The sequence below is a fragment of the Sphaerodactylus townsendi genome, linkage group LG04 (genome assembly GCF_021028975.2).
Source record: "Sphaerodactylus townsendi isolate TG3544 linkage group LG04, MPM_Stown_v2.3, whole genome shotgun sequence".
Lineage (NCBI taxonomy): Eukaryota > Metazoa > Chordata > Lepidosauria > Squamata > Sphaerodactylidae > Sphaerodactylus > Sphaerodactylus townsendi.
The window spans coordinates 26,427,484-26,453,206 of record NC_059428.1 but is presented as its reverse complement, the minus strand read 5'-3'; the positions used below and the strand labels follow the sequence as shown (position 1 = coordinate 26,453,206).

The following is a 25,723-nucleotide window of genomic DNA, read 5'->3' as shown; positions in this document are numbered from 1 at the left end:
GTTGTGACTTCTGATACCGGAAGTTGGTGGGCGGGGCGGAGAGTGGGAGTTGTCGGGAGCTTTAGGCGGGTTTCTGCGACCGGGAGGCTGGGACAGGCGGGAGAGTCGGCTTCTCTGGGGGGACACCCCCGGTGCTCGCCATGTTGCTGCCCTCCGACGTGGCTCGCCTGGTGCTAGGTAAGCAGGCGGGGAAACCTTCCGTCTTTTTCAGGGGGACTGCTGGGAAAACGGCCCTTGGGGCTCCTTCCCGTCCGTGTCTTCTTGCCTCTTGGGACCTCCAGGAAGAAGAGTTTGGATTTATACCCCACCTTTCTCTCCTGTAAGAGTCAAGGTGGCTTACAAACTCCTTCCCTTCCTCTCCCCACAGCAGACACCTTGTGAGCTAGGTGGTGCTGAGAGAGTTCCAAAGAACTGTGACTAGCCCAAGGTCACCCTGTAGGCTTCATGTGTAGGAGTGGGGAAACAAACCCAGTTCTCCAAATTAGAGTCTGCCGCTCTTAACCACTTCACCACGCTGGCTCTCAGAGCGTGTTGGGGAGGAGAGCTGCTGGGCACCCAGGCTGCATTGTCATTTTTGCTCTTTTTCTTCTTGGAAGAAACGTGAAGGAGAGTGAGAGGGTTGGGTGCTGAATTTCATCCCTGTTTTTCCCGACGCCTCTGCTTTCATACACTCCCACGTTATCTCTTGTGTGGACAATCAATACCCATGAGTAATGTGCAACAGTGTGATATCTTATCTGACAGCAGTAACTGCTGGACGTTGACCACACCCTTGTGGAAATGCAGCCAGCCATGATGGGAGATGGTGTTTAACCAGTGGCTAATACGTAAAGTTCCCTGCTCAAATCTCGTGGCTGCCATAAATTTAATACGCAACTTTAAACAAGTCACTATCACTCCTTTCTGTTTTTGTAGAAACATAGAGTTGGAAGAGACCACAAGGGCCATCAAGACCAACCCCCTGCCATGCAGGAACACACATTCAAAGCACTCCCGACATCTGTTCATCCAGCCTTTGTTTAAAAATCTCCAAAGAAGGAGACTCCACCACTCTCTGAGGCAATGAATTCCACTGTCGAACTGCCCTGACAGTCAGAAAGTTCTTCCTAATGTTTAGGTGGAATCTCTTTTCCTGCATCTTGAGTCCATTACTCCGTGTTCTAGTCTCTGAGGCAGCAGAAAACAAGCTTGCTCCCTCTTTGACATGGCATCCCTTCAAATATTTAAACATAGCTGTCATGTCCCCCCTTAACCTTGGCGTCTCTAGACGAAACATCCCCAGCTCCCTAAACCTCTCTTCATAGAAAATGGATTCCAGACCTTTTACCATATTGGTTGCCCTCCTCTGGACATGTTCCAGCTTATCAATACCCTTCTTCAATTGTGGTGCCCAGAACTGAACACAGTACTCTAGGTGAGGTCTGACCAATGCAGAGTAGAGTGGTACAATTACTTCCCTCGGTCGAGATACTATACTCTTATTGATGCATCCCAGAATCCCATTGGCTTTCTTGTCATTTGCAAGTTGTGTCAGTTCATGAGAAGTGGTTTTACCTCTGAAAATATGCATAATACTAAGTAGGGTTAAACAGGGTAGCCCAGGCAGATAAAAAGTTCTGTGTGATTCAAAATCATGTATGCTTTTTTTTTTGCCCGCAGATGAGTACGTTGTAACTGGTGGTTTCCTTGAAAGGTGTATTTCTGTCCCTGTATATGTAGTCACTCGCCTGTGTGGCAGATTACACACTGGATTTGGGAGTCAGTTCTGACTTACAGTTGGATGCTGTGTCATTTGCCAGCCATTAACAGGTGAAATGTAGGCTCATGGGCCTAAAGGTGCGTGTGAAAGGCATGTGGACATGGGCCCAAAGGTGCGTGTGAAAGGCATGTGGACATGACATGCAGTCATGCTGGTGCATTCACCCTCCTCTGGGCACCTGTCCTGGCGGAGGGGGAAACCGTGCATCGTGCAACCTCATCATCACAAAACATGGAAGTCTGGCCCTTCTCAGACATCAGCATACGGGATGTATGTTAGTCAGGTCCCTCCCAAGGTTGAGGGCTGGTTACATGGCACACCAGCTCTTGGACATATGCCATTCTTTTAATGGCATATGTCCTTTCAATCCTATCTTTTGAGCGGCAATGGATTTCAGAGCTTTTCCCTCTTTCCATGCCTCTGGAAAGCTCTTTTGGAAGTGGCAGGACCATGCTGCATTAGCGCTGTAGGCCTGCTGCTGGGGAGTTTGGATGAAGCTGTAAATAGTCACATAAAAATACTTAACATAAATAACAATTAAACATATAATGAAAACCCTGTTGTCATTTTTAATCTGAATCATTTGCCCATGTAGATCCCAACTGTCCAGTCTCATAGCTGTCATTTGGGTATAGGAGGAATGTAGATGTTGGGGCCTACAGATTTCACAGCATTTTATCTCGGCTTCAATTGTATGCCTGACAGAATAGTTTGGTCTTCCAAGCTCTGCGAAATTTTGCAATATCCTGCAGAGCTCTAGCATCTGCGAACAGTACTTTCCACTATGCAGGAGCCAGGGCCGTAAAAACCTTGGCTCTGGTGGGAGACAGGGATCCTTGGGGCCGGGGATCTAATTTGGTGAACCAGGTTTGTTTCCCTGCTTTTCCACATAAGATCTGCTGGGTGACCCTGGGCTAGTCACAGTTCTCTCAGAAATCTCTCAAGCTCACCTAACTTACTAGGTATTTATTGTGAGGAAGAGGAAAGGAAAGAGTTTGTAAGCCACTTGGAGACTCCTTACAGTTGGGAAAAGTGGGGTATAAAATCCAAACTCTTCTCCTCCACCATAGTTCCCTTCTAGGATGATGAACTGAGATGGAGAGGCACTGAGCTTCAGAAGTTCTGCTGCTACTTCTCACACCATTACCAGGATGTAATTCTGAGAAACCATTGCTTGACCCATGTGGCATTTGTTCTTTGATGTTCCATAAGGTTTCGTCTTGTCCAGCTGTACTGTTTAACATCTCATGTGACATTGACAAGCGATGCCATTTGGGGTTTGAAGTACAGCATAGTTGGTATGCAGATGGCACTTCACTCTGTTTTGATAGTCAGGCAGGACATGTTCTGAATCACTGCTTTGAGACAGTAATAGGCTGGATGATGGCCAATGAATTGGCAGTTCTGACAATTATTCAGTTGAGGCAAAGACCGAATTGAGTTAGTTGCTTGGCTTAATTTGACCATTTTTGGGTTGGTGGAATCAGGGTTTTGTTCTGAACATTTAGAGCTGTCCTGCAAATAAATAGTTTTATATATATTTGTGTTTTCATTTCTTTTTAATGTGTGGATTTATTTCCTTGGGGACGAAGAGGTGATATAGAAATTCCTAACATAAATAATACCTGGTTAAACAGCTGTTTAATGTTTATTTTCTGCACAATGTCATGCTAATAAAAACTAGATATCACAGCTACAGTGTTTCACCGAAAATAAGACAGGGTCCTATATTAATTTTTGCTCCAAAAGATGTGTTAGGGCTTATTTTCAGGGGATGTCTTATTTTTTTCCATGATTTTGCACCACCCACATGACCAGATCAGTTGTGCCGGGGAATCTGTAACTAGGGCTTATTTTTGAAGTAGGGCTTATATTTCAAGCATCCTCCAAAATCCAAGCATCCTGAAAAATCATACTGGGGCTTATTTTCGGGAAAACAGGGTATCGCCCATCCCACCTGATTTGCTTCTTTTTATGCAGTTGCACAAAGCCATCCTCAGGCTTCGTGAAAACAAAATGTGGAAAAGAAAATGGTGTAAGTTCAGTGTCTAATGAGAAAAGAGAATGTTGTTTTATCCAGGTCAGAGCTAGATTCAGAATGAGAAAATGTGACTGGATACAGTGGTATATACACTAATGGTCTGGGACTAGATAATTCAAATCATTTCCTTTTCAGAGGGCAAAAAACCTACAAGAAGAACTGTGACTCCTTTTCTATTTCTCTCATGATGCCATCTCCTGGGGATGAATCTGCCAATAGTACTGGCACACAAGAAAGCCAAAGCTGCTTGTGCTACCAATTCCGCATACAAGCTTGTTGTTTATTTTTAATTGGAGTATAAATGTAGAGATTATTTTCAGCCTTGGTTATTGGTAGCTAGTTTCATTCCCTTCTTTGCATGGATCATTCGCCCTAACCTGGATTTGGTGGGTGTGCCTCTCCATCCGGTAGACGCTGACGTGTTCCAAAAGCGAAACTGCTAGATGTTATGTGGTCAGAACACTGAAATAGACTGTTCCCATGTAAACCCAAAGTTAATAGAATCCAATTCTGTAATTGTTTGCCAGATTATACACTGGCAATAAGACGGTGGGTTAGGTTCTGCATGCATGCAGTTCCCATTATCTTTCAGGGCAGTCACGGTGAGATCTCACTTCTCCATTGTACATTGGGAAAAGACCGGAAAAAAGGTCTGAGGTAGTTTTTTGTTGGAGACACAGTACATTTGGAATACAGAAATAAGACTCACATTCTGACTAACTTCTTGCTGTGGGAGGTTCTGTCATTGTTTAACTTAAAATTCTCAGTTAGAATATGATTCTTAGCATTGACTCAAAAGTGTGATGTGGAAGTTAAGGTGTTGGTCTTGAATCTGGGAGACCTAGGCTTGGATCCCTGTTCTGCCGTTTTACCTGTCTCACAAGTTTATTAGACTAAAATGAAGCAGAAGGTCCTATTGAATAGCAAGGCCAGTAATAGATATCTTAAGAGAATGTGGCTCCATTTCACATGGCACAGTCAGCTTTTCAGTGTATTTCCTTCAGCAATAAAAACTGCTGATCACCTTTCATGGAATTGCACTTCTAAAAATATATGGCTCAATACAAACATCGCACCAAACTAAGATTTGTTTTAACTATGGTTAGTCTATGAACTCAGGACTCATTTCCCCACTTACCTGATCATTCAAATCCTAGTTTGCCGCGATGTGTGCTAGTTTCATTAGCTCTTCTCTGTTGTGTAGGAGGGCATACTGAGAAACAAGTCAATATAAGACTCGCATTCCTGCACTCATTGATCATGCAACATCACAGTAAAGACTAACTTTCGTTACTAAACCTCGAATTCTAGCTTCAGGTCACACTAACTATATTTAATATATTTAAACAAAGGTTTTATGCAGTGTCTGAACTGAGCCAATAAATGATGTTTGGTATATCAGTCCTTTGGCTTTTTGCTTAGTCATAGTGACACATAATGCAGCAGAAACTTTTGATTTGTCTGTTTGCAGGGTATTTACAGCAGGAAAAACTTTTAAGCACATGCCGAACATTTATATTGGAAAGCTCAGATTTAAAAGAATATGCAGAACACTGTACAGGGGATGGCTTCGTTCCAGCTTGTTTATTGGTGAGTCCTCATTTGCCCCACTTGTATAACTCTCGCATGCCACAATGACATTTTCCAGGTGAATCTGCTCTATTAAACCTGAGCCCATTTCAAGAGCTGTGTTCTCTACCATGAAAACGAATTCCCTATGAAAGTTGTTTGATTAATGGATTTTTCATCCATGGCATCTGTGTGGTCAGAGCACTTTTACGGAGCTAATGTTTTGCAGTCTGCTGGTACCAGAGGTTCTTCAGCTTTAATACTATTCTTTCTTCTGCAGTCTCTGTTTGGGAAAAACTTGACCACTATCCTGAATGAGTACATAGCAATGAAAACAAAAGGTACGTAGCGAGAGAGCAGGGTTTGGGCAATGCTAGAATTTGGCTATTTTGAGTCTGAACAAATTTTCCCCTCTAGCGGGGTGGGTTTTTTGTGTGTGAAAATCCAAATTTCAAATTCTAAAATCCATTTAGCATGCATAACTTCTTGCTAAGTGAATTGCCAGATTTAAGAAATTTCATGAAATCTGTTTGTTTAAATAGCTTTTTTGTGATTTGGTCTTCCATAAATATGGTAGCACCAGGCCACATAGCACTATAATGACATTCATTAACAGAGTAGATCTTAAATAGAGATCTTAAATAAAATTTGAGAGGGCATGTTGTACACACATTAATCTCCAGGAATGCAAAACCTATCATACTTATTAGGAAGTGAGCTCAGCTGAAGCTAACGAGACCCATTTCCAAGTAAAGATTTCTTTGTTTAGTGAATATGTTCCTCAGATTTTCACCTCTCCCTCTCAAATTATATACAGTGGACCCTCGGTTTTCATTGCCTTCAGTTTTCATCGGTTTCGGTTTTCATTGATTTTTTTCAGTGAAAAATTTGTCTCGGTTTTCATCGATTTGCCTCGGTTTTCATCGATTTGCAGTAAGGTGCAGGGGTTTGTGGAGAAAAATCACCCAGAAAAAGCTGTTGCAGCCATGTCTGCAACTAATGACAATGTCATGCCCCATTTCAGACAAATCTTAAAGAGGCATAAGAAACAGACCTCTTTGGACAGCTTTCTGGTGCGATATTGGTCCACTGGCTCTGAAGCTGGTCCTAGTGTTATTGTTTGTTACTGTTTTCAGCATTAAACACTATGTTTATTCACCAAAAAATGTGTTTTTGGTACTTTTTTGGAGTGCCTAGAACGGATTAATTGGATTTACATTGATTTCTATGGAAAAGTTTGCCTCAGTTTTCATCGGTTTCGGTTTTCATCGATTCTTTTCGGACGGATTACCAACGAAAACCGAGGTTCCACTGTATACTAAAAGGAGCAGTGTTTAATGATAGTAAACATTATCCCATTTGTTAGTTTGCCAAACCCTTCTACTAATACACATTGAAGACTGATTTCCTCCCATTTCTCCTTCCTGCTGCAGTCTCCCACCCTGTTCCTGAGAGTTGTCTACCACTCAGGAGCAGCTTTTCACAGACCCCCCCGGGGGCTGCAGTGAAAAGGGGGAGGTGGTAAAATTGCATTCATTTTGTGACCTCTGTTGGAATTTCTGTGAATTCAGCCCCCCATAGCCTTGTCAACTGTACGGTCTCTCCCTATGGCTCGCTGCCTTTCCAGCCTCAATTTCAGCCATTCTCAGGTGCATGTTTTTTGTTTTGATTTCTTTTTTAAAAGAAACTGCGCATGACGTTCCTGCAATGATGTCATCCTTGTGGAAGAAGTTAGACTATACCCTGTCTCAGATCAGGTAATCTGTTTGGAATGGAAATGCTAGCCCATATTTCTGAGGGAGTTTGCCTACACTTTCTAATTAAAGGAGTGAAAGGTCTCCTCCCTGTGGGCTAACTTGGTGGTGTTGTGATGATTGCTTGACTGATGTCATCTCCTTGATAGCTTTGAATTATTAGCTTTTGCAGAAATGATTCTGAAGCATTTGGGTCAAATCAGGACAACCAAATACAGGAGGAATAGCGAGTCAACTTGTTCATTATTATTATTATTATTATTATTATTATTATTATTATTATTATTATTATTATTAATATTATTTTTAATTATAATTAAAATATTAATTTTAATTATTATTAATTAATAATAATAATAATAATAATAATAATAATATAAGCCTTTATTTGGCATAACAATAATCATAACACAATAAAAAACCTGTTCATGATTAAAGTCTTTGTGAGATATAAATAGGCAATTGGTACCATTTTAGTTGCAGTTATTTCTACAGCTTTCCATAAATTGTACATGTACAAATACATGGTATGTACAAGTGGGACGCATGAAAAACTTGCATGGAAATTTTGTCTCTGGTCTCCTCCAGATTTTGATCTTCCACCCCTGCCAGCTTTCGCCATGCTCCTCATCCCACTGCTGCCTACTCTAGTCTCTTCCCTACTACAATTTTTTCCCAACACTAGTCCCTTTTGCCCCCCTTCCCCACTGCACCCTCTTTTCTGGATCTACCCCCTCCTTGCCACCAGGAGGGAAAGACAGTGGCAGCCAAAGAAAGTGGGTTCTGTGTGCTGGCTGTGCGTGGGTTGGGAGGGAGCTTTCAGCTGCAACCTTCTCTCTTCGCCCTTACCAACTGGGCTGACGAGCACCAGACTGGCCATTGGCTCCCTGCCCCCCATGCATTGCTAGAGTTTACCACCTGTTGCTCCTCCAAAGCAAGTGCCTATTGGGCATTCAGCCTGCTGACCCTTCATGCAGACTTCCCCTCTGCCAATGCACTTTGGGAGTTGCTAGGCAACTCCGAAGACAGCAACTAATCTCCCTCACCTACATTTGTAGGAAAATCTCCCTTCTCTGTACATTACTATGTTCTGCTTATTTTTTACCAGCACTTTGGGGCACGTTCAGAATTAAGCATAATGATGATATATGTCGCAGTTATTTTATTTTGAAAATGGCTTCAAATATTCCAAAGCTTTGTCTGGGAAATATAGCATATTGAAACTCATGGCCCTCATCAAAGGGACATGAAGTTCATGGAAAATATGACATTGCTTTTATGCTGCATTTGCTTATGCATTTGTTTCACATCTTACATAAACAATATTATGTGGCTGTTTTCTGTCTAATACATATCAAACTGTATAGTACTTTTGGCATTCATGACATAGAGTATTCTAATGTAGTTTGTCAATCTTTTTTTTTTAGGAGCATGCAGAATTCTAGTGCATTTTCTGCTCACCAAAGGGGTACGTCTCAGAAAGTTGTGATAGATTTTACGTGCTGTGAAGTTAATCTTTGTAAGCCTTTGCCTGCTCTGAACTACATTTATTTGGAAGTAAAGTCCCAGAGATTTCAGGGAGACTTACTTCTAAGTATGGAAGCTTAGTATTTCAGTCTTAACAAGTCAGTGTGGTATAGTGGTTAAGAGCAGATGCACTCTAATTTGGAGAACCGGGTTTGATTTCCTGCTCTGTCATTTGAGCTGTGGAGGCTTATCTGGTGAACCAGATTAGCTTGTGCACTCCAACACATGCCAACTGGGTGACCTTGGGCAAGTCACAGTTCTTCGGCGCTCTCTCAGCCTTACCCTCATCACAGGGTGTTTGTTGTGGGCGAGGAGGGGAAAGGAGATTGAGTCTCCTTACAAGAGAGAAAGGGGGGATATAAATTCAAACTCTTCTTCTTATAAGATCCTTCCCCCAAAACATTTCCAGTGTTATTTTTAATACTAATATATATAGCTTAATAGAGATAGAGCTGAATGTTGTAGCAGGGACTGCACTGGTGAAGACTCCCCTACCCACAAGCATCTTTTAGAACATTTATTGTGCATATGTCCACATCCCCTTACCAAGCAGGTAGGCAAGGTAAACTTTTCAGAGCTCCAGTTGAGAAAGGTTGAGCTTCCCTGAAGCTGCAACTGCTACCTTGATCTGGAAGGGACCCAGGCAATAAGGTCTCTCAGTGCCGCTGAAGTTTGTGAGTAATTCCACAACATCATCTACAACTGCTCCACTTGGTCTTTGGCAACAGGACTGTAATTGCGTACCTGATTTGGCTGGAAAATTGCTGCACAGGTAAATGAGCAACTGGTTTTGCTTCAGCTCTGCAGTAAGGTCTTCAGAATAGTAACAGTATGGCTGGTTTGCTAATTTTGTGACATCAGCAGCCTTCTTTTTTGGAGCTTTAGGCTCAGGGTCGCTGTAGTATATTTCTTGCCAATTGGTATTATTCTCAGTGTATACTACTCCACAGTTTACGTATTAGTATGGATGCTTTGCTAGTTTAAACATAGTAAACAAATAATTTAATTTTAACTCTTCTCTTAGGCCGCACAAGAAGCGCAATTGCAGATCTGAAGAAGCAGAAGTGTCTCCAGTCATCAGCCTCTTCCAGTTTGGGGCCGCCATGTCTTGTGCTTCAACCAGGACAGCTGAGCTCCATTCCAATGACAGCCACGCAAGTTATTCTTAAGCCAGTGGCAACTCCAAATCAGGCTGAGACCAGTTCAGGCCCTGCATCTGCACACCAGCCCCAAGCCCAAGGAATCTGTATTAACAGTGAGGAAATTTTGATATGGATTTTTTTATTTGCTGATGAGATTGCTTTAAAATCCTCATCTGAATTACAACCAGTGGGGAAGGACCATGGTGATAGAACACCTGCTTGGCATGCAAAATGAAGTGAATTCCCAGCCTGGCCAGTTTAATGGATCGGGTAGTAGACACGGTGAAATGCCTACCGCCTTACAGCCAGCATGGTGTAGTGGTTAAGAGCAGGTGCACTCTAATCTGCTGAACCAGGTTTGATTCCCGGCTCTGCCGTTTGAACTGTGGAGGCTTATCTGGAGAATTCAGAATAGCCTGTGCACTCCCACACACGCCAGCTGGGTGACCTTGGGCTAGTCACAGCTTCTCAGAGCTCTCTCAGCCCCACCTACCTCACCCTGTTTGTTGTGAGGAGAGAAGGGAAAGGATTTTGTAAGCCCCCTTGAGTCTCCTTACAGGAGAGAAAGGGGGGGATATAAAAATCCAATTCTTCTTCTAAGACCTTGAGGTGCTCCTGCTAGTTTGAGTAGACTATATTGGCATTAATGGACCAATGGTTTGATTCAGAATAAGTCACGTGTTCATAATGAGCATGGATTTCCAGCAGGGACTTCAATGGCTACTTCAGATTCCATTGTCTTTAAAAACAAGAGAGGGTGTGAATCCTCACAAGGACTTAAAATCATGCAGTCAGTTGCTTTAAAGGAGAATGAGAATTTGGGATGGGGGGTATCCTCCAGAATGCAGGCATTTGTTATCATTGTTGTTGATAATTATTACTTGGTATCTTTTAAAGCAGGAGATTCTCTCAGCTTAGTTTCTGCAGCAGTTCAAGAGCGGAAGCTTCACTCAAGTACGATGTCTCCAGGAAAACGGAAAAAGTGGGTGCTAGTTTCCAGCTTAGGTTATTGTTTTATGTCCCCCTTATACATTCGAAGTTAAGCAACATCTGCCGAACAACAAAGTCCCCAAACTGATCACATGGAGGGGGCACATGATCCCCTGCTTACACCTCCCACTTGATCCTTCTCTGCTTTCATGCTACTTTGTGTGCAAACCTGTGCCGAGTCGCTTCCCCTCAGTTTTAAGTTCCCCATTTAATCGTGTGTCTCTAGAATGCAAACTGTTGAGCCAAATCATAATCATAAACATCATGATGCATGTGGATCTCAGTGAACAGGAAAATAATATGTTGGGGGGTCTTTAGCATGAATTGCTAAGCTCTTGTCTTCGTGCTGTCCGTGTCACTTTGTGTTCGTTCGGTCCCCACTTCTTACGAACTTCTCAAATATTTCAGTGACTCCCAAAAGAAAAAAGCCGTGTCCTCTGGATCACAGTCGTCGAACAGTAGCTCAGAGGATTCTCCCACAGTGGAAGAAGAAAGTTCACCCATGGAAGAAGAAAGTGAGCCACTTGAAGGACTTATAGAGGGCAATTTTCCTGTAAGCAGAATGGAAAATGACTACTTGTAAAAGGAAAAGGGGTACAGGAGCTTCACTATCAGATCCTTTTCTGTATAACGTTTAATGACCCCTAAATTCTGATCTGGAGGAACCGGGTTTGATTCCCTGCTCTGCCGCTTGAGCTGTGGAGGCTTATCTGGGGAATTCACATTAGCCTGTGCACTCCCACACACGCCAGCTGGGTGACCTTGGGCTAGTCACAGCTTTTCGGCGCTCTCTCAGCCCCACCCACCTCACAGGGTGTTTGTTGTGAGGGGGGAAGGGCAAGGAGATTGTAGGCCCCTTTGAGTCTCCTGCAGGAGAGAAAGGGGGGATATAAATCCAAACTCTTCTTCTTCTTTGGAAAGACTATCCAATTCAGTGCTTTAGAATTTAAGTAGCTGGACTCATGTCAGAATGGAGTAACTGTGAGCTGTGTGCCTTTGTGATTAGATAGCATAATTTACTGCAGGATTTTGTAGCACTGACTTCACCATCCAGTTTCGATGGTTCTGTGTTATACTGAAACGTACATAGCCTCATTTAATTGTGTGGGAGTGTCCTTAGGAGTGGTATGTATGGAATGTGGGGAGTCCTTGCGCATTAATCAGCCACAGCATAAATGTTTCCAAGTCCCCCTGGTTGTTGTTTTTTTGTAATTACAGTTTAGAGGTTGAAAATAAATGGATCCCTGACACTGATAAAACAATTGTTTTCTTACTAACAGCACCAAAAATGACTTGAACTTCACATTTTTTTCTTGTAGCAAATGGTTATTCAAAATGCCAGGGAGAAAATTCTGAGAAACAAATGTCTTCAGGAGAAGCTGGCTGAAAACATTAACAAATTCTTGGGCAGGTAACAGATTTCATTTGAAATCTTTTCCAAATCACCATTATTTCTGAAGTCTGTATTAATTATTTTATAACTGGGTGTGTTTTCCCTTTTCAGCGATGGCACTGTTTCTCAGGCTCCGAAGCAACCAGAGAGCAGCCTTACAATACAGGAGTCTTCAATTGATGAGTTCCTTGCTCTCCAAGTAAGGCCTTGAGGTTTACTATGCATTGCATAAAATGTATGATGATGCTAATTTTGTCATGGGCTGGCTGCCAGGAAAGCCAAGGAGGCAGGTTGTAGCATTTGTTTTCCCCTCGCCGGACATCAGATGTCCCCTCGCCGGTGGGAACTAGGACGGAGGACTGACCAGGACAGATTTGCTCCAGTGTTACTACTTTCAGTGAATTGTACATGAATGCCGTTTTGGGTGGTGCTAGTCCAGCGTCCTGTCTCACACAATGGCCAACCAGTTCATCTGGAGGTCCAATCATAGGGCATAGAGGCCAAGGGCTTTCCCTGACATTTCCTCCTGACACTGGAATTCAGCCTCGGAAGATGCCTTTTTGGGGGGCATATTGACGTTTATGCAATGGTGATGTGCCTCGTTCCTAGGTTTGTGGGCAGTAGGGAAGGGCTCCGGTATTTGCTACGTCTGAGGAACTCCTGCTTTTTAGCAGAAGGCAAATATCTTAGCTTCCAGGAGTGCGTTTCTAACACTGCATTGAGATCTCCCAATAAGCTGATGCTGAGAGTGTTCATGAATCCAGCACGTGCATCTAGCACGTGTTTGCGTGCATCCTTTCCTCCTTAATGGAGAACCTTAATTAGCTTCAATTATGTCTGGGGGTGGGGAACAGAGGACAAGGTATGCACGCAAACCTGACAAGTAAGCTTGGTTTTTTTTAAAAAAAACTTATTGTTGTTTTGCTGTGACGTCTGAATGCAGCCTACTTTTAGAGAAAACTGGTTATAAATTTAAAACCAACAACTTCATTGTTTTAAAACAGCAGGGTGAGATTCACATGACTGAGGAAGCCATCCAGGAAATTCTGGAGCAAACAGAGTCGGATCCAGCATTTCATGGACTCTTTGATATGTTCGATTTTGGTATGATTTTACACTCTGTATATCGAAAAATAACATAAACCATTAATGGTGGGTAGCTTTGAAGCTTAACCATTTGTTTCAGGAAGAGTCCGTGACTCAGTTAAGACATTGTGTGAAACCGTGGACGAATTAAAATAACTTCACTAACAGTATCAAATGTTAGGTTACTAATTATAGCTGGCCTTAACTTGGTTTAGTGTGATATCTGAAAGTAGGATTATTACCTGAACTAGGCCGGAGAGGAGGAAATTAGTTTGTTACGGGGTCTCCAGCCAGATGAACAAAGGATCCTTTATCTGTGTGAATGAAGTTTTTATTCCCATGCAATATTTCCAGGAGGAAGAGTAACAGAGATCAACCAAGTCAATCTAAATGAATGTTTTTTTATTAGCACTCAGGCGCACAACTAGAAGTAGACCAAAATTGCGGCCTTTAAAAAACAAGTACAACCACAAGTAAAACCATCCTCTCTTTCCCATTAAACACATACCCTATGAGGATGCTGTCATTTTAAAAGGATATGCATTTCATATGTCTGACCCCTGCTCTATCCAAGTTCCCAGGAAGATCTGGGCTGTCTCAACTGAGGAGAGAACTGGGGCTTTATGGGGTTTGATCCTGCCTGCTTCTTTGGTGACACCCCCCCCCCCCCACACACACACACAATTGAAAGAAGACAATTCTTGTTGTGGTGACCAGGATTTAATAGATTTTGTTCAAATATATCTTGTTTTTGTGTTATATCTGAACTGAGCTTTGGATAATGTGCTTTTCTCTTGTATTTGAATCAGTGGAACGTTATGATGATTGAAATCATTCCCTCAAGGAGATTTTGATGAAGGAAGGACATTTCAGCACAGTAGTCTGTTTGGTTTCTTCTGTTAGCTGACAAGATTTTTTTTGGTCATCGTTTATTACCAATCAGCAGTTCTGTAGAAGTGTATCAGATCTTGCACTAGTTGGTGTTTATGGATTTTTGTCTGATAACTATGAAGTATTTGTAGTGAATTCTAGTAGAAACCTTTCTCCCACCCAGAAAGGGCAGCCCAACAGCTGAGGGGCATGATTCCTATTTAATTTAGAATGTGTGGAATGCCACTGGCCAGAATGGCTTTAAGAATTATGCTAATGAAAATGGAAATGACCCTGATTCTCAGATTCTTTTGGTTTAACATCTAAAGCTTGCATCGCTTTCGTTATTTTATTGTCCCTCCACTAACGTTTACTTTTCTGTTTTTTAATAGGTAAAACCAAAGGTAGCAAAAATGCTTCTGCTGGTGTTTTTGTTCAGGGTGGAGGGGAAGAGAATGCCATGTTGGTGGACGAAGAAAACCTCCAAGCACTAGAAAGTTATATTGGAACCAAAGCAATTAGTAAGAACTTGCTTCTTAAATGTACCTGGGTTGGATCTTGTGCTCCTCCTCCTAACATCAGGGGCTTCCTCTGGTGAAAAGACATACCGTGCTGTCAAGAGAATATTTGCATATTATTCTTCTACAAACAGGGACCCGCAAGAAATTTGCAGGGAGAGTGTATCCCTCCCCAACTTTTCTTCCTTCCCTCTCCCCGCTTCTCTAACAATCTTTGTTCTCTTCCTCCTTCCTCCCATTCTGTCAGTCTTCCCTACCTCTCTTTCTGCCCCTTCTCCTTATCTGCTAACCTATCCCCTCTCCCTTTTGCCCCACATCTTATCTGTCAATCTTCCCCTTTCTTTCTCTGATAACCTTCTCCCCCCCCCTTCTGTCAGTCTACCTGGTGTCTACCCCCTTCTCCAATAACCCCTCTTTATTCCCCCTCCTCTTGTTGTCAATATTTCCTATCCCTCTCCCCCCTCCCCCCCCACTGTATCTTACCAGCTATGGCAGCTGCAGTGTCTGGAAGTTTCTCCAGGCCTGGAGTGGCTCCCCTGTTATAAGGAACCAGGCATGGTGCCAGGCTCAGCTGCAGCAGCAACGGCATCTGGGAGCTGCTTCAGGTCTGAAGAAGCTCATAGACACCTGCATGGCCAGGCCCAGAGAGGCTCCTGGGTGCCAGCACTGCCAGCTGTGAAGAAAAGGTAAGCACATTGTCTGCCCGTGTTTGTACAACAGGGTTTTTTTATTGGGAAGGGGATGCAACCCAGAGATGACAACCCTAAACATGGGTGAACTGTCACGCAGAAAAGTTGAGGCTGCAGTTTGGAGGGTATTTCCACTGAAATCAGTGGAGTCAGTAGAATCTGACTAAGCATACACAGGACTGGACTATGATTGTCAATTAATAGATGAGTTTTAAGTCTATGTCTTCTAAATAGCAGGGTTTTTTAAAAAAATGTTGTGTGGCTGGTGCTGTTTGTCCTCTAACCAAGGTGACCTGCTCCCTCTTCCCAGAAGTCACAAGCCTGGCACGGTTGCTACTGCCAGCTGTTGACCACGGAGCATAAATGACATATTGATTGCCAGACAGCACAAAATTCAAGTGAATGGGTTTAGTTAATTCCTTAATCTCAGCCAGCAGAGAGTTTTATAGATTTGTATACCAGTGGGAGGAAATGGTATCTTTGTTTCTGGATCGATTTACCTTGAGGCCGAGACAGGAATGATCTTAATTTGTGTAAGAGGCCATATTAGTTTTTCCTGTATGTTTTTGTTGTTGTTTCCTGTGTTAACTGTTTCTCTGGGGAATCTATTTTTTAATGATAAGAACACTTTTAAAATAAATAAAACATTGAAAACCCCAGAGGGCAGAGCTATGGTCTCCTGTCAAGCTAGGGGGAAAAGTCCAAGTAACATTAAGACAAATTGACACACAACATTGTACAGGCTTTTGAGCACACCTGAACTCTTCATCAGGCTACATGTTACAAAATTTAAAAAGGTTTAAAGATAGAAAGCAGATTTTTTCAGGCTGTGGTGTTAAGGTCTGATCCTGTATGGTTCCTCTGAGAGATGCAAGCAGGCCGGTAGCTTAACTCAGTAATGAACTTGCTGAAACTCTGTTGCAGGTGATGATCCTCAAGAGAGATTGTCCTACACAGGAGATCTACCCAAAGAAGCAACTTGTACCCTGAAGGAGGGTGGCAGTGATGTAATCTTGGAAGAACATTTGAAGATGCAAAGCATAATAGGTGGAGAATTTCAAGGAGTCTCTGAAGTTGGGACCGAAACGCATTCAGATGAAACCAGGTTGCACAGCCAACAGCTCCAGCATAAAATGGCCTTTGAATCTGAACCAGACCATGTTTGTGCTTCGGAGTTAAATGGAAACAATTCAAGTTCTTACCCAAACCCAGAAACAACAGTATGCGGACTAGATCCAGAATCTGAAACCAGTCTGTTGCCTCCGGGTGGCCAAAACTTTCTTGAGTTGCAGTATGATCAGTTGGATGCTCAACAGAAGTCCCTCTCAGAAAGAGCTGAGTGTTGTTCCTTTCCTGATAATATATTATCTGAGAAGGCAAACGCAAAACCACTCTCTCCTCTAAATTCTGGTCACAGTGAGATGCTGGACGGAAGAAATGTAGCTGACTCTCACCCTCTGGAAGAGTCAGATAAAACTGTGAAGCAGGTAGCCCAAGAATCTCCCTTGTTTTCTGCTGCCAGCCAACAAAATCCTACCAGTCCCACTCTTTCTAACTTGCAAGATCAGAATAAATTGACGTTAGATTCCACCACAGTGCCTTCGGTCAGTTCACCAGATCCAGCTGCAGCAGAGCTCCAACTTGAAGTTGTCGCCACTTCCGACAGTTTACATTCCGAGGATCAGCTTGTGCTTGAAGAGTCTTGTTCAAAACACCCAAACCAGGAATCAGCGGATTCTGAGACGATGCTGGCAGAAGTGCAGGAGCCGTCGTCTCCTACAAAACCAGGTGCTGATAGCTTATTTCTGCCTTCTGACAATGAGAGGCAGACAGAGACACCTGTGGAAAGCAATCCCGCCACATCCGCCGCTTGCTGCTCTCCTCCTCCAGAGCCAGCTGGAGAATCCAGTCCGGGGACCAAAGCGGCAGGCAGCCTTTCGTCTGGTAGTCAAGCCACTGACGAAGACCCCTCCAGTATCGTTTCCCTAAAAATCATCATCAGCGACGACCCCTTCATTTCATCAGACGCTGAGCTGAGCAATGCCGTTTCCAGCATCACTGGGGAGAATTTGCCAACTATCATATTGTCCTCTCCGGCCAAGTCACCGACCAGTGGGGTGGGACCAGCCAGGTGCTTAGTAACTTCGGAAGAGATTGAAAGGACGGGGGATTCGGGTTTGGTAGAACAGAATCTTCTCATCGTAAGAGGCCAAGATTCTGTTGTGAGCACGCTCAATGTGCAGAACGAAGAGTGTGCAGTGTTTTCCGTCGCTGGGACATGCAGCGTTGCAAAGGAGGGGGGATTTATACAGCTCATGCCAGGCACAACCACATCTTTCGGCAACTGCGGCAACGTCTACATCACCACCTGTGTGACTGAGCCAACAGCATTGAGTTCAAATGTTACTCCGTCGAATTTAGTCATGTTGCCAGGAGGTTCGACATCCCTCACGTCGCAAGTCCCAGCGGTGCAGCAGTTACGGACGCCTCCCAGAACGAACAGCTTGTTTGCCATGAACCCGCCATTGTCTCCAAATTTTTCACAGGGTAACTAGTGGTTATAACTCTGCCTTCATCTGGTCTGAGCTAATAGCTGTTTGCTTTAGTCATAAAGTAAGCTAGTGCACCGGTTACTGCGCTCTTCACTTGAAGGTAACTGTGGCTGATGGCTGGATGAAAAATTATAGCAACTGATAAGACCTGAGAGCTAGGAATTCTAGATGTGTGTGAGAGAGGGGATAATAACAGAGGACTCAGTGATGGATTCCTTTGCTGTTGTCCACTTGTTTTTAATTGCTGTTCTTTGATGCTTGATTTCACCCCAGGGTTGTGCAGTAGAAAGCAGAGTTCAGCTGATTGCTGAACTTCATTTGGCAACTGACAAGGCTTATTGACCAAACTGAGATCAGATATGATGGGCAATGTGTGGGTGCTCCAAACAGTAGTGGAAATCCAGCCAGGAAACACTGGAGGCTGCGGCTTTTCTTTCTGAATCTCCTCACTGGAGCCTCCTAATTGTTTTGGACTGAGACACCCATTCTAGCTAGCATGGATTGCCCTGGGAATGGGTTGGCTGCACCTGCTGCTTCTAAATCAGGGGTCTGCAACCTGCGGCTCTCCAGATGTTCATGGACTACAAATCCCATAAGCCCCTGCCAGTATGGCCAATTGGCCATGCTGGCAGGAGCTGATGGGAATTGTAGTCCATGAACATCTGGAGAGCCGCAGGTTGCAGACCCCTGTTCTAGATAATTAGGAAAAAAATGGTAATTGGGCTGTAGAGCTGCCGGATAGCCTCCATTTGCTTTCTTGAGATAGACTTTACACTATTAAGATTTCCCTTTGAGGCTGTAGACTTCAGCAATAAATGGTTGGTCAGGTAGGCAGAGAGGCAAAGGAGGTCTGCCTGAAAATGCACTAAGCAGTGAGGCCTTTTACTCAGGAACTCCAGGGTATATAGAAAGCCCCTCACAAACAAGGTCTTCTGCATCCCCTTCAATGTCTGTGGCAGTTCTGCAAGTCTCTCTGTTTCCTACGCAGAACTCCCCCTGATGCTTTTCAGCTGCCATCAGTCACAACTAGGAAATAGCGACTTCATCCGGGGAGGCACCAGCTCAGATGCTGCTTCCTGCACATCTTGGAAAACAGGCCTGGTGTCAACATTCCCTGAGGTCGGGCAGCTGCGAGGCCCAGGGATTCTGGTGGGGTCTAGAGCTGCTGATCCCCCACGTGTGCCTCAGCCCAGTCGCTTGCAAGCGAGCCATCATTCATGCTTTCATCTTCCCAACAACGATAAGGAAGTACACGTGGATGGTGCACATCAGCGGCATTTTGTAGCTCTACAGAAGCAGCAGTTGAGCTACAAAATGACAGACACTAGCAGATGCAGTGTTCAAACAGCAGAGCGCCACAGGAACCACCGTATCAAGGCTGCTTACCTGTAAATTACTGGTTGACAGCTTGTTGCTTACATAGAAGAAGAGTTGGATTTATATCCCCCCTTTCTCTCCTGCAAGGATACTCAGAAGGGCTTATAAACTCCTTTTCCTCCCCCCCCCACAACAACCACCCTGTGAGGTAGGTGGGGCTGAGAGAGCTCCGAAAAACTGTGACTAGCCCAAGGTCACCCAGCTGGCGTGTGTTGGGAGAACACAGGCTAGTCTGAATTCCCCAGATAAGCCTCCACAGCTCAAGCAGCACAGCAGGGAATCAAACCTGGTTCCCCCAGATTAGAGTACACCTGCGATATATGCTATCGCAGTCTGCATTTTTGATTGCTGTTTGCACTTTATTTGTTGAAACGTTTACACTGTTATCTTGTATATGTGTGTAAGCAGCCTTGATAACGGTAGTTCCTGTTGTACTCTAGTTCCTGTTGTACTCTAGTTCCTGTTGTACTCTAGTTCTAGTAGTTCCTGTTGTACTCTACAGAAGCAACAGTACCAAGCACACACATTTTCCAGTGCTAATGTGGAAATGTTCAGGCAGTTGAAAGTGCAGGCAGTGGGAGAGGGCTTCTTGTAAGCAAGAAAAGGATGCATAGTCTGGTAGAAGTGACAGTTGGTGGGGGGGAAGAGGGATTTTGGGCACTGTCTGCCCAAGGACCATCAAAACCTGGAAGGTTTTGGATAGGCTGTTGGATAGGCTATGCCAGTCCACATGGAAGAGCTTATTCATGTCTGAGTCAGACTTTAGAGATAGTTCTGTATCTTTCTGTTCTTATACTGTACAGTGAGAGTGATGCCTTTTGTTGCATCTCTCAGCCGGGTAGCTAAATATGTGGCTGTCTGGAGATCCATTTGCAACATTTGCATTTTTAAAAGATTAAAGTTGCTTACACTCATTTCCTGGATCACATTCCGTCCGGGCAGCTGACTAGACCAGATGTGTGCAGTTTCAGGAGGGAAGTTTTAATGTGCATTTGGACCCTTCTCCCGCCTTCCCTAATTAGTGAGGTGCAAGGTTGTCTCTGAGATCTCCTTAAACAAAATACCAAAAGCTGTCACTGACCTGCATTAATTTTTAGGTTCTGCCATTATAATCGCCTCTCCGGTACAGCCTGTGTTGCAAGGAATGGTGGGAATGATTCCTGTATCTATAATGGGACAGAGTGGAAATGCATTCTCGGATCCTTCCCGACAGGTAAAATGATACCGCCTGCGCAGTATAAGACTTTCCAGCTCAAAATGATAAGAGTTTTTCACTGTGCGACTGTCATTTTCCCAAGGTCCTGCACATGCCCGTACAGACTTCTCTATGCGGTGGTGGAGTTCCGAAATTACCTCTCCCTCCCAAATCTCAGAAGCTCCCAAGAAGCAAGTTAAATGCTGGTAAGCTAGGAACATGCCAAGCAAAGTTGTGTAATTCTGTACCACTCTACAGCACTCGTGGGAGAACTTATCTTTTTCTGCCCTGGATAGCCTTAACTCCGAAACTCAGGAGATCGCGAATAGAACACTTAACTCTTACTGCACAGTTGGGTGCCATCATGGAAACAGCTGGTTTGAGTTTTTTCAAACGTTTTCTCATTCTCTGTCTTTCTCCTTTTTTTTAAAGGAAAGCTAAAGATGGATCAGAATGGGTCAGATCCTGTAAATCGTCGTGTGCAAAGGTCAGCAGTTGGTTTTTCTTTTCTTCTTTTTTTAAACAAGGAACAATTTTATGCAATATCTTCCTTGACTCCCAGAGTCCCCAGGAAGGTTTTCCTCAACCATATGAGGTAGCCAATCACAGATGTGGCTGGCAGCTGTTTCTAACATTTGCAATGATACTTTTGCAGCCATTATGATTGCAGGAGTTGCTGGTGACCATGTGATCACTTAGTTCGTGGATTAGATTTCTTGTGAATGTGATCAGGGTTAGTTTGGACAGTTCTTGTACTGAGCCCTACTTCTTTCTTTGTCCACACCACACCTGTTGTCTTCATCGCCCCTGGTGGCCTGTTAAGTTTTCGGCTGCAGTGTCTGATGTATGGCAGTGAGTAGCATCTTTCCTGCATCTGTAACGTTCTTCCATCTGTAACATCGTTCAGAGAACTTCAGATTTTAAAAATAGTGACAAGTGTACTTCCAGCATTAGTGTTGGTCAAAGTAAAAAGCAGAATTGTTTGAATTGTCTACCAATCTTGATCCTCCTTGACCTGAGATTGCAAATGCCTTAGCAGACCAGGTGCTCAGGAGCAGCAACAGCAGAAGGCCATTGCTTTCACATCCTGCATGTTAGCTTCCAAAGGCACCTGGTGGGCCACTGCAAGTAGCAGAGAGCTGGACTAGATGCACTCTGATATGATCCAACAGGCTCGTTCTTATGTTCTTATGAATAAGTTTTCCCACTTAGGCATAAGTCTAGGTAATACATATATAATAAATTGCCATTTATGCTTTCTTGAAATGGCAAGAAGGTGAAACCAAGCTGGACCGTTCAACAGGGCTCTAGATGAAGAGTGGAATTTCCTTCCTAAATCACCATATCTGTTAATATAGTTTACTAATATGCTCAGTAGCCCAGGACCAATTTTGACCATTTATGAGAAGATCTGTGATGCAAATCGCCCATGTTTATTTTAGTTTGGGGGGGAGGCAAGCCAAGTGGCTGCAGGGAGGGGGGGTCTTAGTCCGATTTTTCCAACTTCATCCCTTCACCACCTTCTCAGCATTCTTTTTTGCACAATAGGTGAAAATCACAGGTACTCTCACTATGGAACAAATAGCAGCTTCAGGAAGGGGCAGAATTGTGCAAGGGCAGAAAGGGTTAATCCTGTTTTTCTAGTGGCTGATTTGACCTCTGGACAGAAAAAAAGCTTCAGATATCTTGAAGATGAAAATATGTCTTGTTTGACCCTCAGCAATACCTTCAAAAACAGCGCCAACCCCCCCCCCCCCAAAAAAAAAAACCCCTAGAGAAAGTTGCATGATCTCCCTCATATCCCACACTGTGTTTTCTTTCAGGATTGGGAACTGTGCCAACTTAAGAAAGAAGCTAGAGGCTGTTGCTGTTGACACAACCAGCTGCAACCCCAAGCAAAGCGAAAGCCACAGAAGAGTGCTTTGCTTCGACAGCAGTCCGGGTGGTGCAGGAGGAAGCCTGCCAGCTCCACAGAAAGAAAGGAACGAAAACGCTTCCCTCTCTGGGGATTCTCTCAGCGGGGTGCCTCCCTCCACCAAAACTCAGCCCAGCAAAAGGGAGCGCGAGAGGATGTTGCCTAGGATTTTGTGTAAGCCGGACATCACGAACAGAAACGCGACCGTGAGAGAAGCCCAGTTGGAGCGGAAGGCTTTAGGGCCGGGGCTGGCGTCCGACGTGCTGAGAAAGCAGACGGCAAACAAAGAAAACGAGCTGGAAAGAGGAGTTGACGAAATAAGTCCTAATCACGAAGGGACTTCTCTGTCAAACGGCCCTCCAAGCATCAGCCTTCATATCGAGAAGAACTGCTCCCCAGCACAAGAACCGAATAAAAAGCAAGGGCTCCAGCTGAACGCAAACAGCAAAAATTCCGGAGTTCTGACTTCCAAGGAGGCTAAGAAGGACCAGACAAAATCTCATGGCCAAACCCACTGCTTGACCAGCCCGTTAACCAAACAGGCTGTGGAGATGCTTCATGACATTCAGAGGCAGAGTCCTGCTGCTAAACTACCGGAAAATGGGGATTTGCCAGTACCCCGTACCCCCTCCGGGACTGGAGATAGACACTCCGAGGACACCTTTGATATAATAAAGACACCCACGTGTAAACGGTACAGTGAGGATAGTACAACACCCAGGATCATGGTCCCTCCAGCTACCCCTGACCTGCCCGCCTGTAGCCCAGCTAGCGAGACCAGCAGCGAAAACAGTGTTAGCATGGCTGCTCACACTTTAATGATACTTTCTCGAGCAGCTATTGCCAGGACGAGTACAAATACACCCCTCAAAGACAATTCCCAACAGTTTAGGCCTCTGAGAAGCTCAGCCAAAAAAAGGAAACAGGAAGACACCGTAGAGTGTGAGAGAAATTCCTGGACTGCCAGCAAAAAGGACCTTCAGAACTTCACAGTGCCGATAAAAAAGAAGAAAGTAAAGGTAAATAGACTCCACTCATTTTAAGCATATAGTAAAAGCTTTGTGATCTGGCAGACCCAATTAACCAGTTAATTGGCACCACGTCTTCAGGTGATGTTCCATGGCCTCCTCTCTAGCTGTCTGGCTTGATGCCTACAGCTGCAATTGAGGCCAGCTGATTTCCTCAACTGGCCTGCTCATTCTTCCGCTGGCAGGACAGTTCTGTGGCCCCCAGAGGAATTGCAAGGGTCCTGCCAGGCTTAGGACCTGTCAGCTTGACATTCTCAAGGTTGCAGGTGAGGCAGAAGTATAAGATCAAGTATCCAGCTCATTCATTTAACCAGTAACACCCATTCCTCAAGAATGCTGGGTAACAAAGCTTATATGTGTAATAGTACGATTGTATGAGTAATAGTACAATTATATGTGTAATAGTACAAAGTGGATTGTGTACCAGTGCAGTGATGACATAGGGCATACAAGAGGCCATCTGTTCTAGCTCTCAGCCGGATAGCTCCATAACCCTAGACATCTTTATTTGGTTACAATATTAGTTTTTTAATATATATAGTCTTTTTATGACCAGTGTACTGTGTATATATGTATCAGATATTCGATGTATTAGATATTTAATCACCCAGATATATATTTTCCTTTCAGCAGAAAAAGCTGCCAATTTCCTTTCCCGCTGGAATGGATGTGGACAAATTCTTATTATCGTTGCATTATGATGAATAAAGAACTGTCTGGATTTCAGATCATGTTGCTCTCTGGTGAGCTTAAGGAGAGCAAATTGTGTGCTGCACCCTTGGAAAACTGAAGTTTTCACTTGATAAAAGAAAATCCACTGGTTCTGAAGGAAGTTGCTATTTTTCAATGGAATTTCAACCTGGTAAACATTCTTTGGAGACAGCACTTAACACGGAGACCCTCTTCTAAGTTTGCACAGGTGTATTTGGTTACTGTAAATATTGTACAGATGTTGACATTAAAAAAAATTATTTTATTAGCAGCAGACAGTGGCCATGTTCTGCTAGATCTACATACATATTTATCTGTTTAAACTGGTCCCATAGGGATGAGCGTTCCTGCTCTTAAACTTGCTTTAAAGTTGATGCCACTGAACTCAATGCCATTTGCTTCCAAGGTGTTAATACTTGAGATCACAGAATCTGTGGATTTAGTTGGGGGAAAGTCAGTGGTTGCCTCCAGTCTTCAATGGATAACTAAACTACAGAAATGAAAATTCAACTACCTTTGTAGGGAGTTTATTTTTTCTGTTCTACATATCTAGTTACAAATGTTACAATAAAAACTTTCAACTTTCTGATAACATCTGTCGATCTTAAACAGCCATTTTATTTTTATTGTGTTTAAAGTTTGTAAAAATGCAACTTTTGGGCTTGGTTGGTTTTGTCCTGAAGGAGATAATGCCCCAGGCTAGCTTGATCTCAGAAACTGTACAGCAGATCACCAGGAAGGTTCAGGGCTGCTAATCAGAGGTCTATGATGGCAAATCACTTTGCCTTGGAAAGCTTATGGAGTTGTCATAAGCCTAGGGATTTTCAACATGGCACCTGTTTTCACAAAATGTGTGTGGCTTTTTCCCACCAGGGCTTCTGATTAGCTGTGGAGATTTTAATTTTAAAAACTTGCTTCTATGGCTGTCTCCACAGCAGTAGGATCTTCAGGCATGCAGTGAACTTTTACATATTCGTACAAATATTTTTCAACAATATGTTCATTTTTAAAAGGCATTCTGTTAAACAGTTTCTGCCTGAAATATTGAACCATTAAGTACGTCTCTCCCTGGTACCTTAGCGGCAGCATTCCAAAGGTGCCCTCAGGCTCAAAAAGGTAGGAACCTCTGGTCTTTTCAGACAACAGTTTTCCAGGGTCTAATGGAATAGGTGATTTGGAAGACTTTCCCCTGATGCTTTTACTAGACAAGGGCACAGATTGAAGCTAGGAACTTCTACATGTAAAGTTCATGTGCAACTCCTAAGCCATAGCCCTCTTTATTACCTTAAGCCTTTCATTAAATACCTACAGCAAGCAAAAAATAAACTTACACCTATATAAAGGTCTGTATCTATACAAGGCGTAGGCCAAATTATCTGGTCTTTTTCCTCAGCTGATGCAGTGCCCAATGTATGCTATGCTACATCTGTACCTATCTAGCAGAAAAACCGAAACTCACTGTAGCTGCTGCGTATCTTTTTATGCTGTAAAGGGAAACTACACACCACCATTCTTTCTTGACTTGAGAAACAACAGTGGGCAGCTTTGCCTACCCCATGAAAATACTAAAATGTTCTGGCCCAAATGAACAATGTGCAGATCCTGCC

The 25,723-nt window shown here is 43.7% G+C and overlaps 1 protein-coding gene across 3 annotated transcripts; it reads left to right on the top strand.

Annotated features, from left to right (window-relative positions):
* Positions 1–42: 42 nt before the first annotated feature.
* LOC125430892 (protein NPAT) lies at positions 43–24,710 on the top strand. Of its 3 annotated transcripts, none has more exons than XM_048493222.1 (18): positions 43–177; positions 5,272–5,390; positions 5,650–5,710; positions 7,054–7,126; positions 8,551–8,591; positions 9,675–9,905; positions 10,693–10,774; positions 11,191–11,335; positions 12,102–12,193; positions 12,287–12,374; positions 13,180–13,279; positions 14,524–14,652; positions 16,263–17,885; positions 20,365–20,480; positions 20,566–20,668; positions 20,895–20,949; positions 22,286–23,396; positions 24,036–24,710. In XM_048493222.1, exons 1-18 carry the CDS (start codon positions 141–143, stop codon positions 24,111–24,113), a joined length of 4,284 nt encoding a protein of 1,427 aa, XP_048349179.1. In that variant the 5' UTR covers positions 43–140; the 3' UTR covers positions 24,114–24,710. The 3 variants fall into 3 exon arrangements, with proteins under 3 accessions (XP_048349179.1, XP_048349180.1, XP_048349178.1); XM_048493223.1 differs by having other exon boundaries at positions 10,690–10,774; positions 24,039–24,710; XM_048493221.1 differs by having other exon boundaries at positions 10,690–10,774.
* Positions 24,711–25,723: the final 1,013 nt, after the last annotated feature.